Source organism: Leptodactylus fuscus, chromosome 6, assembly GCF_031893055.1.
Source record: "Leptodactylus fuscus isolate aLepFus1 chromosome 6, aLepFus1.hap2, whole genome shotgun sequence".
Lineage (NCBI taxonomy): Eukaryota > Metazoa > Chordata > Amphibia > Anura > Leptodactylidae > Leptodactylus > Leptodactylus fuscus.
Genome location: NC_134270.1, coordinates 137464302 through 137482865, shown reverse-complemented (window position 1 = coordinate 137482865; position 18564 = coordinate 137464302). Strand labels below are relative to the sequence as shown.

Here is an 18564-nt window from a genome sequence, read left to right as displayed (position 1 = left end):
CGATGTGTAGTCCTGGATATTGCCAATTCAGCAAATATGCTAAATGTGAATAGTGGGTTACATTTCTGGAAGTCGATTATCCTTTTGCTGGAGGCAAAGGAGGGGGAAGGGAGATTTCTGTTCTGCTGACAGTGCCAGGCCACTAACCGAGACAGAAAACCATTGCTACACCATGATAAAGGAGTCAGACACTTTATATCAGATCAGATAGGAATATATTAGGAGTGTATGTGCTGCTAAAAACAAAGCCCTTGTCTATGTATATACACAAGGACAAACACGCCATCTATATACACCTACATATGCATGTACACACTTATATACACACAAACAAATATTCTGGTCAGATTACTTCTCTTTCACCTCATGGTCTTGCAGAATAATCAATCTATACATTAACTCAGGGAAACTATGCACCGCTATCACTAAGGATCTGCTTACTATATACCATAAGTACAATGTGATACCAGAATTACAAGCGGAGAAATAATCACTTTCTACTGCAGGGCCTTTTTTTCCCCCATCAGATCATTTTTAATATTTTAAAGGGTAACACGGTGACTCAGCGCTGGAGTCCTCGGTTCAAATCCCGCCAGGAACAACATCTGCAAGGAGTTTGTATGTTCTCCCCGTGTTGGCATGGATTTCCTCCCATTCTACAAAGCCATACTACTTAAATGATAAAAAAGCGTATATATGGGGCTCACAATCTACATAAAAAAAATAATATTTTATTCCAGTGCTGCTGAGAAAAATCCAAATCTTTGGAGCAACAAGGGTGTTGCCGTCGCTCTAAATAGGTAAGTGGCCATGCTGTTCAAATAGCTCATTTGCATATTGACAAAACCAGCGACCTCTTGTGAACTGAAGCCGTGATTCACAAGAGGAAAACGTTATTTGATTTATGTGACCCTAACCTAAATCATTCTATCTGCGAGACTTGGTGACAAGCTCCCTTTAAGATGCCCAATTGGCGTTTCCACCAGCAGGTAAGTGTCCTGTGATCTTGGAGAAAACTCTTCTATCCAGGCTTGGTGGTCAGGAGGTGTGAAACGTCAATCAAGTCTAGATGATAGGAGGTGCCACAGAGATGACAGACACTTGCCTGCCGGAGGAACTCCCAGAGGACACTTGAGGAATAATATACATTCAGCACCAGTGCGATTTCTAAAGTAAGCTGTATTACGGAGTATACACAAGGATAAATACAGAAAGGTTCTCTAGTCCAGTTGCCCCCAACCTGTAGCTCAGGAGCCACATGTGGCTCGCAATCCCCATCTGTGTGGCCCGCCTTGAAAGCAGTTATGGCCATAAGCACTGGTACTCATGTATATGCAATCTAACCCCTGAAGCAATGCCAATTTAGATAGTATAGTATTAGTATAGTATAGTATTAGTACAGTATAACATAATACCACTAGTGAAATATCTGTTACACTAGGTTCCCTCCTGCATTGGGGTTTCTGTTCTTCAGGCCCCTTTGGGGAAAAACAGAAACCTAATCCTCTTAAAAAGCGGTTACCCATGGACCCCATACAGTATAATGGGGTTAGCGGTTTCTGCAGAAAACTTCTGTTGGCAGGACTCTTGCCTTAAGGCAGGACTTTCCTCTCTGCATTTTCAAGCAGAATCCCCGAACAGACACTGAACACAGGTGTGACCATAGCCTGAAATGTCACAGTTTATTTTAATTCTAATTTAATGCGTCTCCCGACAACTACTGAAAGCAGCTCATAGTAAAAAAGGTTGGTAGCCTGTGCCCTAGTCCCTACATAACAATGATAGCAGGTCGGTGTCAAAGCCACTAATACGCTTAGACAGAAATATTGGCTTGGTCCTAAAGGGGTTAATAAGGGTGATTTTTTTTTTTTTATTATTCATCCCTTTGAGCATATAACATGTTAGAAAAAAATAAAAAAATAAATCTTACTACTATAAAACATACCAGGCAATTTACTCTACCCACCCTAGCTTCCTAAAATGGCAACGTTATAACGGCTAAGTGTGTCTTGCAGATCTCTGGCGGGCCTCGCTACACTTGGCGTTCTGCCACATTACGAACATGGTGCATTTTTTGAAAGTGTTCTTTGTGTATCTCTAAACTCGGGGCAGTTCTGCATATTTAGCAGAGAACCGCTGGAGAGAAGTTCCAGCTGCTTATGATCTAATCCTTCGCTCCCCCTCCCCCTTTTTTTTTTTGTTCAAACCAATACATCCAGCCAAAAAGAACAACCCTTTCACATCCAAGTTACTAGCAATCGCTGCAAGCAAAACCCTGGAAGCAGAGCCATGTGATTGTATACTAGAAAATGTCACACTTATACTCTAGGATAGTTCTGGGCATGTGATGTGATCTGATAGGGGTCCATTGTATATTCTCCAAGTTGTTTAGAGCAGACACAGAATAATGTAGTAGTCAGAACGGAATGGAAGCCCCCATAGGAGTGAATGTATCATGGAAAGCTCTCGGGTGACACTCCGAGTGTCATCTTAGTGCCATCCACTGCAAAATTAGTTGTGTGCATGGGGCCATACAGCTGCCATCAGGTTGTAGGCAAGCCACAGCCATACATGACTCACCTGGAGGTCCAAGATAGCAAAGTGGAGGGCGACTCGCAACCAAAATCTAACACATTGCCTCTCTTTACATTGTGTCATGGCCACACTAGGTCTGGGGTCGCAACCCAACTCTGTTGCAATCTGACACTGCAATATTCATGTCAAGCGACAGCATGTCCTAGCCTAAAGTCAAGCTCATGTTGACCAGAGGGCAAAGATAAAGTCTCACATGACACACACACACCACACTTTTCCCTTCATCAGTCTGTTTGGGTGTTTCTGCCAAGGTTTCAATAGGATTCTTGCAAGTCCAGTCAGATCTAAAGCCCCAGGGCCACTTGCCAATAATGATATACCTGGTAATTACCATTATGAAATTGCTTAAGGTAGGCCTGTTATGTCTCCTAGCGGGTTTACGCTTACCAAATACTCCAGCACGGTTATTTCTTGGGCAATACAAGTACAGGCAGTATGGTGGCTCAGTGGTTAGCACCATTGCTTTGCAGCAATGGAGTCCTAGGCTCGAAACTAACCAAGGACAACATCTGCAAGGAGTTTGTATATTCTCCCTGTGTATGTGTATGTAACAAATAAAGAAATACATTATAAATCGGCATCTTTACCCTGTGTTACGCTATACCTATTTTAGTCTTCTTGGAAATGTATGTATAAACTAGTGTGTTCTATCATGGCTGACTGTGTCCGTGTTTTGGGATGCTCCACACTGAAGAATGGAAAAACCCCATTGCCAACCGAATAACTAAGGAACACCACTGCACAGTAATACAAATACATGCTCTAGAATTGTTTTATGAGATTCCAGACATTTACTAAAACATACATGTCAGGGTTGTGGACAGGACACCTTTTAGGTTTTAAGACCTGTATATATCAAATGCATGACATATTCTGATGAATTTCTGGTCTCCACTCTTATCTAGGATGAGATCTTTACCTCCTTCAGCTTGTCCATCTCGTTCTGCAAAACCTGTTTGGCCAGGTCTGTTTCTATCAGTCGCTGACGTAGCTCCTCATTCTCCTCCTCCAGCTTTATCCTTTTCTTCTCCACAGCTTCCAGCTCATTATGAAGACGCACAGAGACATCTTTGGCTACCTGATGAAGAGATTCAGGATCAGTAAACCAGGAAAAACAATGTGTTACACTCCACGCTGTAATGGCATGAAAAGTGGCTCTTGTAGGTCTGTGGCATCTTTATTTTAGGTTATTTTTGACCCCCTCACACCCTACTGATTAGCCATCAATCATATGGTGGAGAAAAAGAAACCGCAAAGCACAATACATATAAGGGCGGGTTCATACCTGCACCCGTGTCCGCTTTAGGCAATCCTGCTGGGTCTTCTGTACGAGGAACTGGACAGGGGATGGAAACTCAGCAGTCAGGTTTCAAATCCATTTACTTCAATGGGTTTGCAAAGTGACCGCCCGTGGTTCACGGCAAAACCGTTTCTTTTTTAACCGGATACAAAGCCCTGCACGTCCGACTTTGTGTCCAGTTAAAAAAAAACGGTTTCGATGCGGACAGGCACAAGACGCGCACGGGCAGTCACTTTGCAAACCCACTCACTTGAATGGGTTTGAAAACTGACTGTCGGGTTTCCATCTCCTGTCCAGTTTCTCAGACAGAAGACGGAAACCCGCAAAGCGGAGATTGGGCGCAGGTGTGAACCGGCCCTAAGGCATTTGGGTTTGTGACATTTTGTTGTTTTATTTATTTTTTCAAAACGCAGAATGGTACAGTGTTTTTTTTCCTGACATTCTTTCCATAGGCTTCCCTAATGGACATATAATAACACCAGAAAAAAGTGCACAAATGTGACACGATAAAAAAAACACCAAACAACCTTGTAAAGTAAAGAGTTTAAAAAAACCTTGAAATTTACAGCTTTTTTTTTTTTTTTTTTAAAATAAGTGTTTAAAAACGTTAAATAAAAAAAAAAAAGTTGTTGCAGAGGAGGTCTTACAGATCAACACCCTATCTCCCTGTATGAAGGGGGCCATGAGTGAGAATTGCCGTGCAGTGGCGAACTAACAGTGATATGCAAAGCGCATCCCATGTAATCACTTCCCACGGCGTTGCCGCTTGTCATTTTCCATGAGTCATGTCCTCATTTCCATCTTTACTTGATAGCATGTATTCTTTGTTCATTGTCCTCTGGGGGTGTAAAACAAGGCAGTATGCAAATGTACAAACCTCGCATTGTAACTTCAATAAAGAAAAAATTATTATAATTATTAATTCATAATTGTGAACCTTTATAATACTATATATACTTTTAATATAGGTTAAAAGGCCAGAAACAGCATGGACGTCATCATCTCCAGCCCACTCCTCAGGAATCCTACCAACACTAAGACACAGAGCGGAGTGTGCTCAGAGTACACAGTGGGTCTGGACATTGTAAGGAATGCCATCACATAGCGGGGGAGCGTTGGGCTTTCCTGCTGGCGCTCAGCTCATGGATGATGAAATCGCCTGCAATCCCAGTTCTACAGCTGTACGGCAATTGTCAAGAGATATTCTTCGTGCACACAGCTGGATCCCGGGCCTACACATGTTTCAATTCACTTTTACTCCCTTACCCATTTTTTGGTGAAGTTCTCAGTTTCTGGAAAGCTGGGTGACAACCAACATGGCTCCCATAGGGGAGGTCCAACTTTCCCATACTCCTGAAGTGCAAACAACTTTGTTATTCTGGGTTACGTCCCTATGGCAGGCATTTTCAAAGGGGTGGGGGTAAGGTCTACTTTCTTTGTTTTTGAGAATATATAAGAATTTGTTAAAAGGCCATTCCTATGTTTGGTAACAAGCCAAGTAAGCATTCGTATATATCCAGCCTTCTATGCTACTATTGGACCAGAATCAATTTTAGTGCCCATATAATGGGCTGAACGTTCGTTTACTGACCCAAAGCCAGAATAAAACTTTGGTCGGAGAAGGTTACTTGGTTAAAATATGGATACAAAATGTGTTATATGTATATGCATGGTTGTGTGCATGGCGCCTAAATATTCATGCCACAACTGTAGGTGTTCTATTAATGTATCAGTTTTTGGTTTAATAATTCTGTCTAAAGTGGCTCAGTGGTTAGCACAGCAGCCCTGCAGTGCTGGAGTCCTGGGTTCGAATCCTGCCAAGGATAACATCTGCAAGGAGTTTGTATGTTCTTCATGTGTTTGCGTGTATTTCCTCCCATACTCCAAAGACCTACTGATGGGGAAAAATGTAGACTGTGAGCCCTATATGTACATTTAAAATGGCCGACAAAGACGTAGTGAACAAGCTTTACCAGAAAAGCTCGGCGACAACCCCTAAGGCGGCCATTGCAGTTCTCACTTCTGGTAAACAGTGGGAAGGCACAGAATGACATCTAATATTATTATTTATTAACGCCATTTTTACGTGCCATGGTTTTATGAAACTAGAAGCATTTTAGGGCATTTGATACTAAAGATACCACACACCAGAACTGCCCGAGTGCCACCTGACAGGACACAACACCAGGGAACTCCTTCCCCAAGTCGTCCCCTCCTCCCCTCCACCATAATACTTCACACAGCCGCCGGCCTCTGAAATACTGAGCACCTTTGTTTGAAAGAAGCAGAAACTGGCAGCAGAAGTGCAATAATGGAAAATGGAGCCATGTGAAATAGGAAGGTTAGAGTCAGCAATGTAAACACAGGCCGGGGCCTGCTCAGAGTTCCTAGGCAACCAGGGTAGAGCCCCCGCTTCCTGCAATACACTGGAGACTCATGTACAGTAGCTGTTCATCAGCGGCAGAACAAGGGAACGCCACAACAGAGGCCTCGTGTATCGCTGTGTCGTGGCGGCAGAAAATCTAATAGTCGCCATTGTCAGGGACGTGTCGCATCTACGTCTAATATACACCATCTCTGATACTTCTACCTTCTAATGATTCTCTACTGGAAGTAACCTAAACATATCTGACCAAATATTTCCACATGTAGGCCCAGTCTATAGAGCGGCGTTCAGACCCAGCAGAAACATTTTTGCCTCAATACCACAGTGGTTTGCAATGGGTGAAATCCATGCACAACCCCCGCCCCCCTCCTCACCCCCGAAAAGGCTATTCATCTCCTACCTTTAGATGTCTTCTCCGCACCGCCGTTCCGTAGAAATACTGGTTTTCGCCTGTATGCAAATGAGTTCTCTTGCAGAACTGAGGGTGGGCCCCAGCGCTCAAACAGTACTGGGGCGTCCCCAATGCTGCGGGAGAACTCTCCAGTGCCGCTTCCATCTTCTTCAGGAACATCCTCTTCTTGTGTAAGTAAGTAAGCGGCCATTTTCTTGTGGTCTTTGGTCATGCTCAGTCGGCTCTGTCCAGGCCAGAGGCCTATAAGTTTCACCGCCCACGCCGGAAGAAAACACAAGAAGAGGATGTTCCTGGAGAAGATGGAGGCAGCGCTGGAGAGTTCTCTGGCAGCATTGGAGACGCCCCCAGTGCTGTTTGAGAGCTGGGGCCCGCCCCCAGTGCTGCGAGAGAACTCATTTGCATACCGGCAAAAAAAAACCACAACGGTATTTCTACAGAACGGCGGCGCGGAGAAGACATCTAAAGGTAGGAGACAAATAGCCTTTCTTAAGGCTATTCTGACATGTTAGGGAAAAATAAATACCTTCTGAATGATAGGATCCCTTTAATACAGATGTCAGTATGAAAACTCCATCACTTGTATAGTACTGTAAATTTGCCCACATCTGAATATGGTCTTATGTCATGCATGAAAGTGTCCTAAAGATGATGGCAAATTCCGAACAAGCACAAGCCTGTCCCCGAGACAGGAATAGGATTGAATAAAGTAGATGAAAGGGGTAAATGTAATAATGGTAATGTACAAAGAGTGCGAGACCTAAACTATTATTGTCTTGAGAACCAGTACATCAACTAACTTTGCATAGATCAATAGTACAAACTTTGCATAAGTCAATGGTAAATGAACAGTAAAACTAAGACCATATAATACACTTTGTAATATACTGTATCTAGAGAAAAATCCCTCTGTCTCCACTCACCAGGTTCTTTTCCTACCCCCTCCCTTATTATTATTTATTATGTTTAATTATAAGGCGCCATAATATGCCGCAGCGCTTTACAGATATTGTCAGACACTGTGCCATATAGGGCTCACAATTTACATTCCCTATCAGTTTGTTTTTGGAGTGTGGGAGGAAACCCTTCACAACTGACATTCACTCTGAAATCTCTACTGCAGTCCATCTTGCTGCAAAATGGACTGAAGCACTCAGACGTCATAACCGCTCACAATACACGTCTATTGGGAGTAGAAGGGAGGGGGATGAGGGGTAGTGAGTTGGAGCACCTGAGAGAGAAGAGCTGCAGATGCCAATAAGGCTAAGGCCCAGTTCACATCTACATTCGGGCCATTCCGTTCCCCTCTCTGCATGAAAAATGTAGAGTAAAGGTCTGCAAGCAGCACTTTATCCTATGCATTTTTGGTGCGGAAACCACACAGACCCCATTATAGTCTATGGAGTCCGTGGGTTTCCCGAGATAACCACTTTTTTATGTGGATTAGGTTTCCGAATGGGGGTCCCCGAAGTTCACATCTTTGCCGGAATCTCCATTGGCTATTTCATCGCAGTAACTGCCTGAAATCAGCAGATGAAAAAGTCCTCCACGGTGTAGTTATTCCTCCGCCAGTTTTAAAATGACAGCCACCTGATGGAGCTCATTATAGTCAATGGCGGCCAATGGGCTCAATATGTAACCGCTCTTTTAGCGGTCCATGTTTCCATTTTTAGCTTTGTATCTCACTCTAAGACCTCGATCACACGGGGCACGGGACCGCGTATTTTGGTCCTGATTCTCATGCAGGAAGCCGCACCAGAATTGGACCAAAATGCGCCATGACTGTCGCGGCTTCCCCCTCCGGAGTAGGCTCAGATGAATGGGCCTAGACTGGAGGGTGCTGCCGCGAGGTGGACTGACTCAGCCGCGGAATCTGCCTGAAGAAACGGCAGCTCGCTTCTTTTTACTGTGGAACCGGAACATACCGCTCACGGTAAAAAGGAAGCTAGCGGTCTACATAGACGTCCATTGTGAGGGGGCGGATTCTGAGCTGGATTTGGCATCAGAATCGGCCCCCTCTTGCCCCATGTGAACAGGGCCTAAGTGCCTTATTCACATCAATACAGGTCAGTGCCGCTTGCTGGATGCCCATAGGCTACACCAGGCAGTCAGTATTTAACTCTGCAGGGTTGTACTGGTACGTGTTTGCAGAGTTTGCAGCAGAACAATATCATACAGAGAAGACAGAGGCAGTTTATTACAATCCTTGAATTACATATACATCTGCCACTATTAAGGTCATGCTGCAAAACCAGGGTGAAATCCATATGATGTCACCTGAAGTCTGTTGCCCACCATCATGATTCTATAGTGAACTACCTCCAAGAAAACAAGCATCAAGCCTGTTGGTGTCTAACATGCCCAATCCTTTGTCTGCCCAGACATAAGTGCCGTCAGGTGTCTGCTAGTGACTTATCCCCTCTCCCTGTGACTGTAAACATGCAGACGTGAGTGTGCAGGTATATGAAGTCAGGTATTATTACCCATAATAATAATCACTAGAATAAAAAAAAAAAAAAAATGAAAAATTACAGAACATTATTCCAGTGCTCAGAGAGTTTGGAGCGGATCCATGCAGCCAGCTAACATACAATTACTTCTAATTATTACCTTGACGTCTTGCTCGAGGGTACTGATGAGTTCGCTATCCACCTGTCCGGTCTGGGCCACCCGTAGTCCTCTGCGCTCGGCTTTCTTCAGCCTGTACTGCAGGATTCGGCAGGTTTTGTGTACTTGTTCTAGCTGTTGTCTGAGTTCCTGGAGCTGATACACATCTTCCTCCATGTAGACATCTCTCATTTCCAGCATCTCAGATCGCAGCTCCTCAATCTCATCCTGAAAGAACAACAGGTAAACATTACATATAAATATTGATAGAATATTAATAGAATTATTAAACCAAAACTGATGAAAACAATATAAAATAAGAACAAATGAGGACAGAAAACCCAACATCAACCCAAAATCCAGCCAAAAATAAATAAAACTTGATCAACAGGTGGTATTTTAAATACCATGCAAAACTTTTAAGCAGGGGAGCTGCAAAGTTACACTAGAGTAGTGCTCTCCGTCATTTGGGTCCGCCAGGAGGCACGAAAAACAAAGAGCTGAACCGATGTTTCAGTGGTTAGACACAGGGACAACAAATACCAACGGCTTCCAAGGCTCCCACTGGCCATTAGGGTCTCATAGGTTCTGCTACATGATTTTTTTTTCCCCAACAAACATCACAAAATTTTTTCCAACGCATATTAAAGACTTCATGAACATGACCATAGTTTTTGCAAATGTGCCAACCATTCTTTTCTACGGCCCCATGCACATGTCCATGATTTTCATGGCCCAAGGCAGGTCCTATTCCTGTCCATTTTTCAGTCCAGGCACATTCATGAAAAGCACAGATGGCGCACGGCTGCCAAACTTCTGCTGTCCATTCTGCTTTTCACAGATCCCTACAAGCACAGGACCATATACATGACAGCCTTATAAGGGTCCATTCACAAAGTTTTTTTGGCGCTGACGCTGAATCCGCATCAGAATCTACGTCGAAAAAAAGCCTACCATCGACTTCAATGGGTCCCTTTTTCTGCTAGCGTCAAAACCAGCACCAAAAAACGCTGTGTGATTGGACGCTAAATGGGTAGAAGTCATTGACCACATCACCACTTGTTGAGGCGCCCATCTAGAAGGAATTATACAGAGGCTCGCCATCAATATATTTGTGGCTGTCAATATTTAGTCTCTTCAATGAGTAAATGAATGATCCAACTTTTGCATTTGATCTTGAGAAGCAAAGTAAAAAAAACAGAAGGGGCTGATGAAGACAGAAGTGAGATATTTATTTCCAGGTTTGGTCAAATATAATATTATAAATATATTCTGTAAGCGAGTTCTAGACAAGGCTGCACATGTGATATCCCTGTTGCTATACAGGACGATAATAACATGAAGACATTATTTGCGCCATTACCATGTCCGCTGGCGAGCCGGTTCCCCAAGCACCTGAACTCTGTATAGCACTATGATCAAACACAAAGAGATTACCGGCTGGGGTCAGGAAGGGGCTCTTCACGCCTGGCAGGGTAGGAGCAAGAAAAGGAGAAGTGACAGCTTGAGAGGAGGCCCAGGCAGCTGTCCTACGCAGACCGACAGCTCCTCACCTCCCGGACAGGGGAACTCTCTTTATTGTGGATTTGGCAGCAAACTAATACCAAGCTGAATACACTATTAATAATTCAGAGGAAAGTAACATGTGCAGTCTGCCTGACAGCTCCACATCCCATCCGCCATGTACGGATCTCATCTCCATGACATAAAGCACTGGGAGGAGATCGCCATGATCCCATCACTGCATGGACACTTATTTCCTACAAGTCACTGGCAGCAAACATGGTTACACCCAATGGTTAGAACTGAAGGGCGGAAAGACAAAAAGTCACTGCAGCGCTACATGGAGAGATCACCGACCTTTTCTAACGTACCAAAGATCTCTGTGTACCTTTCCCAGATACCAACCTAAGGCCATGAATCCTCTTCTTGGTACCATGTCTGAAACCGTTGGATAACGGATATGTTATTTAGATGCAGACTCTATGACGGACATGGGGGGGGGGTCCTGGATCTGATCTTAAAAACATAGGAGTTTTTATCTCCTGTAGGACACATGACAAGGTTGCGGTAGAAACATTATTTAGGTTGAGCTGCCAAGACGTAAGAGTATAACCTATGCTGGCTAGAAATACCGAGGCTGTGTAAGGAATGTAGAGAAGATGTGACTACTCCTAAGTGAGGCCTTCAGCCTGCATAAACACCGCCGGTCGCACGCGCCCCACCATCCTGCCTCCTCACGGCCTCCCAGCAGCCCTTACATAAACACATATTATCCGGCACAGCTTCTCCACAAACCTGATCATAGATGCCGCTTATCATAAGAAAATACAGCCAAGGCCAAGACATGTCAAAACTTGAGGAAGAACTGCAATGATACATGTTTGGTCACCGGGCAGACGTTCAACAAGGCAGATGGGGCAATCTTCCAATCCAGACATAATAATACTGGAGAAACCCAGATTTCAGATGTACTGCAACAACGATTTACTCAATGGCCTCCATGTTATTACTTGTACATGTGGGTATATTCATTTCCCTGTAATTTGGGATACCTCACTGCCAATAGTCTATACATGACTGTACATGGTGCAAGATGCTTACTAGCAACCCTACCAAGTCTAGGACTACGTGGCGTCATAGTCACGCCACATAACATTTCAACCGTACTGGACACAAAAATAGTAACAGTGGTTGTGTTGTGATCTGCAAGTTTTTGGCAGAAATTCAACCCCGATAGAAGTTGCAACGGACAGCATTCTTTACACTCTGTGGTCACGAGTCGCCATGTAGTGCTGTCCTAAAGTAGGGCACAATTGCAGCCTTATCTACAAGACAGTGACAGTGAAAAATGGATGGACCAGGTCCAGCTGGGTGGTGGGCAGGGTCCAGCAGAGATTTCCCACCTCCTCTATAGGCCACAAGCAAACATGTCATCAGGCGTCAACCTGTATTTGAATTGCATGAAACAGGATCTTGGGGAGGGGGACTGTTGCATTGCAAGACCACCATTATACATTAATCTCTGTATCCCCTACAATGTATAGGACATACAATCCAACATCAGAAATCTCCATAGGCCAAATAAAGATCACTACAAAGCCTATTGCTCCAGCTTTCCAAAAAAGGAGACGGCAAGGAACGATCACCTCCCCAAACACCGCAGAAGACAAAAACAAGACCTCATGCCTCGGATCTAAGAAATAAATAGCACAGTTCAAAGAATGACAGAAAATTCTGTAAAGTGTAATCCAGAAATACAGGAAAAATGCACCCCCCAACCCCCCTCAAGGGAGGAAAGAGGGGGGCACAAAGCTTTCAAGTATATGAAGTCATTATACAAAGTTCAGGAAGGAAGCGTGATTGCTAGAAGGAGCAGCAGAACAAGGGGTCATGTGCAGAGACCAAGAGGTGGACGACTCCACTATTTATTTACATGCACAATACATGGAGCAGAGACGCCATGGCAGGAACATGACAGATCCCATTATAGTCAATGGGGCACAAGGGGTGAGGCTGTTGTCCATCAGGAGATGGATGATGCACTGTTCTCAATGTCACTAGATCAATGTGTGGACCAGCTGCACACTAATCCTATGTTCCAACATCAGAAAAACGCAACGCAGACGTGAATACAGTCTAAACCAGTAATTTTCTTTTATGGATATGGTTTAAAGGGAATCTTTAGATTTTAGACCCCTAAAAATGCTGGCTCAGTGGTTAGCCATTGGTGCCTTGAAGCGCTGGGGACCTGTGTTTGAATCCAGCCAAGGACAACATCTGCAAGGAGTTTGTATGTTTTCTTCGTGTTTGTTGGGGAACAGATTTATAGAGATGCCCCTGTAGGAACTTCTAAAATAGCACTTGCTGCCTATGAAGAGTCTCAGGGCAGTGCTGCAATCCTATAGAGTCGCACAGTATGAATTCCAAGCCTGTTCTTATGGGATAGATCATCAACTTAGTGTTAGGGTCTCACAATATCATGGATGCAATGAAGCTGGGCACAGATCACCTTGCTGGACTACAAAAGTCCAGGCAGTACTAGGCAACAGGACATCCATGATATAAGGAGAAGACTGGATCAAATGTAGAAGGGCTAAGAGGATATCGGGCGGGTATGGAAACTGGGCTGCAGCACTGCCCACGGGAATCTTATATAGAATTTATATGTAATGCCACAATAGACACATCTATATAATCCCAGTCCGGTATAAGTGCACATTGACTATCTGGCTCCTTGGCATTTGCAAATCCCTGATCACATCTTTCCAAAGACGTAACAACTCCAGGGAACATCGGATATAGCATTATCACCATGCACTACTTTCCTGGGGCTCCATGACGTCCATGTCACTGAATTGTCAGTAGACTTATTAAGTAGTATGAGCAGGAATAAGGTTGCCCAGGATGTTACACCAGTGCCCACCTGCCCAGGGTATTCGCTATAAATACAGGCAAGCAGGCACAAGTCCGCCACACAGTGCTTACACAAACCTCTGGAGATAAGACGCCTTAGAACTAGAAGCTGCTATGTACTAAGCTTACACAACCCAACATGTCGCTCTCTAGACAAAGCCCCATCCAGCCCATCTGCTAGTAAAACGCAGGAACAGATATTTATATATACAGTCAGCGTTACAGTAGTTTCCGGGTGACTTAATGGAACTATGAACAAGACAGAGAGTGACTGTGAGAGAATTTTGGGTCACACGCTGTCCCAAGCTCCAGAAGTCATCTGGAAGCAATTATGGTAGAAAGCACCAAGTGGGGGGAGAACATCCTGTGTTTCATGTCTCTGTATAGAAACGTTTGCACATTGAGCCAATGGGAGCGCACGTTACTGACAGATGGCCGGTTTTAAAAATAAGCAGTGGAAAGTGAAGTCAGAAAGAATGGGCAGGTAACCTGTGGTGGAAACATCATCCAGGACGTTGTACGGGGCGTCCCACTTACTGGAGACCTAGAAAAGTCAGCTCTATCTGCAAGATTGATGAGCATGTACTAAGGAAAATTGGTCAAAACATATACAGTATTATTCAATGGGGACTCTCCTATAACATGTGCTGGAAGCACCCCCCTTCCCTTGGGGTTGAAGGGTTTTCCCAGGTTCTCTGTATGTATTTACCTCCTGACCCGGTTCTATTTTCCCCGAACCTTCTGTTTCCAGACACCTGATCTTCAGCCAGTACCCAACACTTGTTCAGTGTGTTTTACCTGTACTATGGGGGTTGGCAGACTACATGCTGTAGTAAAGTCAGCCCCCATGGTACAGGTAATACCAGTGAACATGGAGAGAAGGAGTGACTTGGGTGTCAGGTGCTGGTTCATCAGGTGGCCTCGAGTCAGAGGAAGACCAGAAACCCAAGGTTTGAGCTATGTAGAACCCGGCCAGGAAAATAAGTGAAAACAAAGCACCCGGATAACCCCTTTAAGTAAGCATGAACCTGGCACTCCATATTGCTGTAAGCATGTCCGGTGTCACTGCGGCAATTTCTTGCACAGTGTTCTTTTCAACTCATGGCCACATAGAATAATTTCAAAGGGACTGCGGTCACCTGGTTTGAGGGCCGCCATTTTCTTGAGATGCCTTCTGAAGGGAAGAGTTTACTATAATAAGCCACAAACTGTCTAGGAGCTGAAAAGGATCATGGAGCAAGAATTTGCCGCAGAGACACTGGACTTGTTTACCAGAACATCCATCAATATGGAGCGTTGGGTTCATGCGTGTTTAGCCACCCAAGGTGGATGATATTTCCAGGCCTCCAGCAAGTGGGATAAAGCTCCAAGACTTCTCTCTCTCTCTCAGAATCATCTACAGATATAAATACTTATCACTTATATGGTCTACAAGGGTGCAGACCATAAAATGAGATAATAGTGAACCTACAAAGAGGACGGCATCTGGTTAGGCACTGTGCAGACCACATCTGGGCCCTACGCTGTGGGTATATGTTGGGAAAAGTTCCTGAAGGCTACTGTGCAGGATATGTTCTTTCTATAGGGTTATTGGGATAAGTTATCCTCTCTTCACTGGACTGGAGATAACCACTAGATCAGCGGAGTCCCCCTACGATTACTCCCCGTCTGACTGGAGCTGTGGTTATACATGTATGATAGGGCTTCATTCAATTACATAGTAGGAATTGACCATGACTGCTAGGGGTGTCCTATTGCTGTCATTTGGACGGCACATGCACAGGTTGGGTCCCCCGTCCACCGATCTAATAGTTATCCCTTATCCAGTGCATAAGAGATAACTTACTAGTGGAATACCCCTTTAACACTGCACCCAATGTACATCACTGTAAAGTGCAGAATGTCACATCAGAAGTATACATCAGGGAATGCTTCTGTATACCTCCAATGAAAGCCTCAGACACCGTCTGCACAGAGCTTACAGGAAAGTGTTTATTGGGCACACTTTCCTGCAATAGTGCAGCCATGATATGCAATAGATAGTCGTACACACAGACAGAGCCCTGCTTCTAAGGCTAGTGATACAGGTGACTGACTACAAGGGTGCAACCTCAGGGTCACAATGCAGCCTCATTCACTTACACTAGTGAAGGAGTTGCAGGGCAATACAGAGATGTTTGGAGTCACTGTGTAGTCCCAGCCTATGTGACATCACCATCATAATACAACACACAATCATGAGAAAACTCCCTCACTGATCCAGTGTGAACAACAACATAGATCTATAATCCAGTGGTGTGCATGAGGCCTTAGAAATAACAGTGGTGGAGTTGGGCAGGAGTACACAGGGGAAATACAACTCTGCAAAGGGAAGCATGGAAACAATTGGTCATTACAGCCATGCTGCTGAAAGGAAGACAATACGTCTGGGCTGAGCCACAGGTTATTAAATAGATGTAATGAAGTATACCAATCCAGCAGCGACACAGAACCTGTATACATAGTGTAGATGACTACAACATACTGATCCAGCAGTGACACACAAGTAACCTGTATACATAGTGTAGACAGCTACAACACACCGATCCAGCAGCGACACACAAGTAACCTGTATACAGTGTAGACAGCTACAACACACCGATCCAGCAGCGACACAGAACCTGTATACATAGAGTAGATGACTACAACACACCAATCCAGCAGTGACACACAAGTAACCTGTATACACAGTGTAAACACAATGATCTGGCATTGAAGGGTGTGCAAGACAAGCGGAGCTCCTTACAGCCCTGAAGATCCATTAGCATTATATTAGGGGACTGGCATCTGACGCAGCTCCCTTACACAGAGGCACTTAAGCTGTTGCAGCAGTGTTATAGCACTACAAGTCCCAAGTACCTAACACTGCCTGGCCAACGTTTGCTGCTTCTCCATATATCGACACCAATGCAACATCTCCAGCTAATATGGGACACTGGTGGAGTAGGCCAAGCAAAGTGGTACGATACCACAACTCCCAGCATGCACACTGGCTCACTGAAGTGAATGGACCACGCTGGGAGTTGTAGTTCCACATCAGTTGGCGTGCTGAAGGTTGCTGACCCTTGCCCTAAATCTTACAGTTCCCTAAACATCAGAATAGCCACAGGCTTCACAAGCTCTGCCGCAGACATGGCATAGCAACTCTGTGCTGCCAGCCACTTGGTGCTTGACTTCTTTCTGGGCAGGGCGCCCATTAAATTTCCAACATTAAAACATTTTTACGCTAACTCCAAACATGGTATAAGCGTTCACACTTGTCCTCAGAAAACACCACCGGGGGACACCTGGTGCAGAGACATGGACAGCTGATACAACAAGTCTGAGGAATCCAAACAACTTCCTGCAGCCCTGTACACCCGGCCTGCCAATGCTAAACTCCATATACCCTGCGCAGTGTTCTGATAGAGAGCAGGGCATCATACAGAGACGGGCACCAACTGGGATCAGACCACATCCATGGCAGCAAATAAACTCATAATGACTCATGAAGCCAATCCGGGCACATGTATACTAGTGACTAAGGATTGTGTATACCACTAGTGACTAAAGGATTCTGCACTTCTCAATGACGTCCGGCCTTGCATTTTTCCAGTATGATCTCCCTTAGGGGGCGTTCACACTAGTTCCGTGGTCCGCCCTGGGGGATCCGTCCTAAACCCCGGCAAAACTGGACAGGGGACAGCTTGCCGGCGGTCAGCTTTAAAACTCATTCATTTGAATGGGTTTTTAGGTGTCTGCTGGTGTCTGTATGCGACATCTCCACCTGGCCATAGACAAAGTCCTGCATGCACTGTGGGCCTGACACTTTGCACCAGTCTACTACATGCCCAGGGGTGGTCTTGTGCACACTAGGTGCCCTGAGCCTTGTTTACATGCAGCTAGCCCCGCCCATGCGGGTCCTCACCTTCAGGTAGTCGTTCTCAGAGCGCAGCTCCTCCATCTCCCGCACCAGGCTCTCGGTGCCCCCATCTAACAGGTCCTCGGTGAGGTCAGAGAAGGCCAGGGAGGTGCTGAGGGGCAGGCGGCTGGAGGCAGCGGACACCCCACCCTCCTCGCTGCTCCCCCGGCTGCTGCTGTTCTCCTCCGAGGCACAGGACCCCTCCGAGCTGCTGTCCGTCCCCCGCCTGGTCGCCGGCCCCTTACTCTTTCCTCCTGTTCGGGCAGTAGGGGGCGCCGGCTTCTTGGTGCCCGGAGAAGGGAGCGGACGGCGAGGTCCTGGGGGGATAACATTAAGGGCTACCGGGGACGCTCTCCGCGCCTTAGACAGGGACCATCCGGTCAGGTCCTTGGGTCGGGCAGGAGATGGAGCCCTGTTTAGCTTCTTCTTTTCGGGTACCGGGGGAGGAGCACCCCCTCCGGGCCCTGCCGGCTCCATCTCTGCCCCGGTCAGCTCCGGGATCGCTAAAGCACGGGTCTCTGTGTGTATACCGCTCCCGCTGATAGTGCTAGGGTCCCGGGCGTACGATGTAAATCCTCTGGCCGATGTGTCCTCCCTCCCCGGGACTGTCAATGGTACTAGCCGGCGTCTGCTCCCATATAACGGACGCTGATGTGTCTGCTGTGCGCATCGGATTCATCCAGTGCTGGGAGGAGGGGGAGGCGCTGGAGCGGAGGGAGGACCGGCCCAGACCAGGGAGGGGGCACATCCTGCAGCAGCCGGGGGCTGGAGACTGCTGCCTATTGTGGCTGTGGCTGCTGCTGTATGTGTAGGCTGAGCTCAGACATGTGGATGATGGGAGTTGTAGTGCAGTCGTGGGAAGCAGCGGGGTCATTGCCGTGTGAAAGGATTGTTGTGTATTAGGGGAGGGC

At 45.8% G+C, this 18564-nt stretch overlaps 1 protein-coding gene across 1 annotated transcript in view; it reads right to left on the bottom strand.

Moving 5' to 3' along the window:
- MTCL2 (microtubule crosslinking factor 2) overlaps window positions 1–18346 on the bottom strand; it is a 56583-nt gene extending 38237 nt beyond the window's left edge. The window contains exons 1-3 of the mRNA XM_075277333.1: window positions 17660–18346; window positions 9301–9525; window positions 3515–3673 (exon numbers count right to left, since the gene is read on the bottom strand). Of these exons, the coding sequence (XP_075133434.1) occupies window positions 3515–3673; window positions 9301–9525; window positions 17660–18130 (855 nt within the window). The 5' untranslated portion in view covers window positions 18131–18346. The remainder of the gene's footprint in view (window positions 1–3514; window positions 3674–9300; window positions 9526–17659) is intronic.
- Between the last annotated feature and the right edge of the window lie 218 nt (window positions 18347–18564).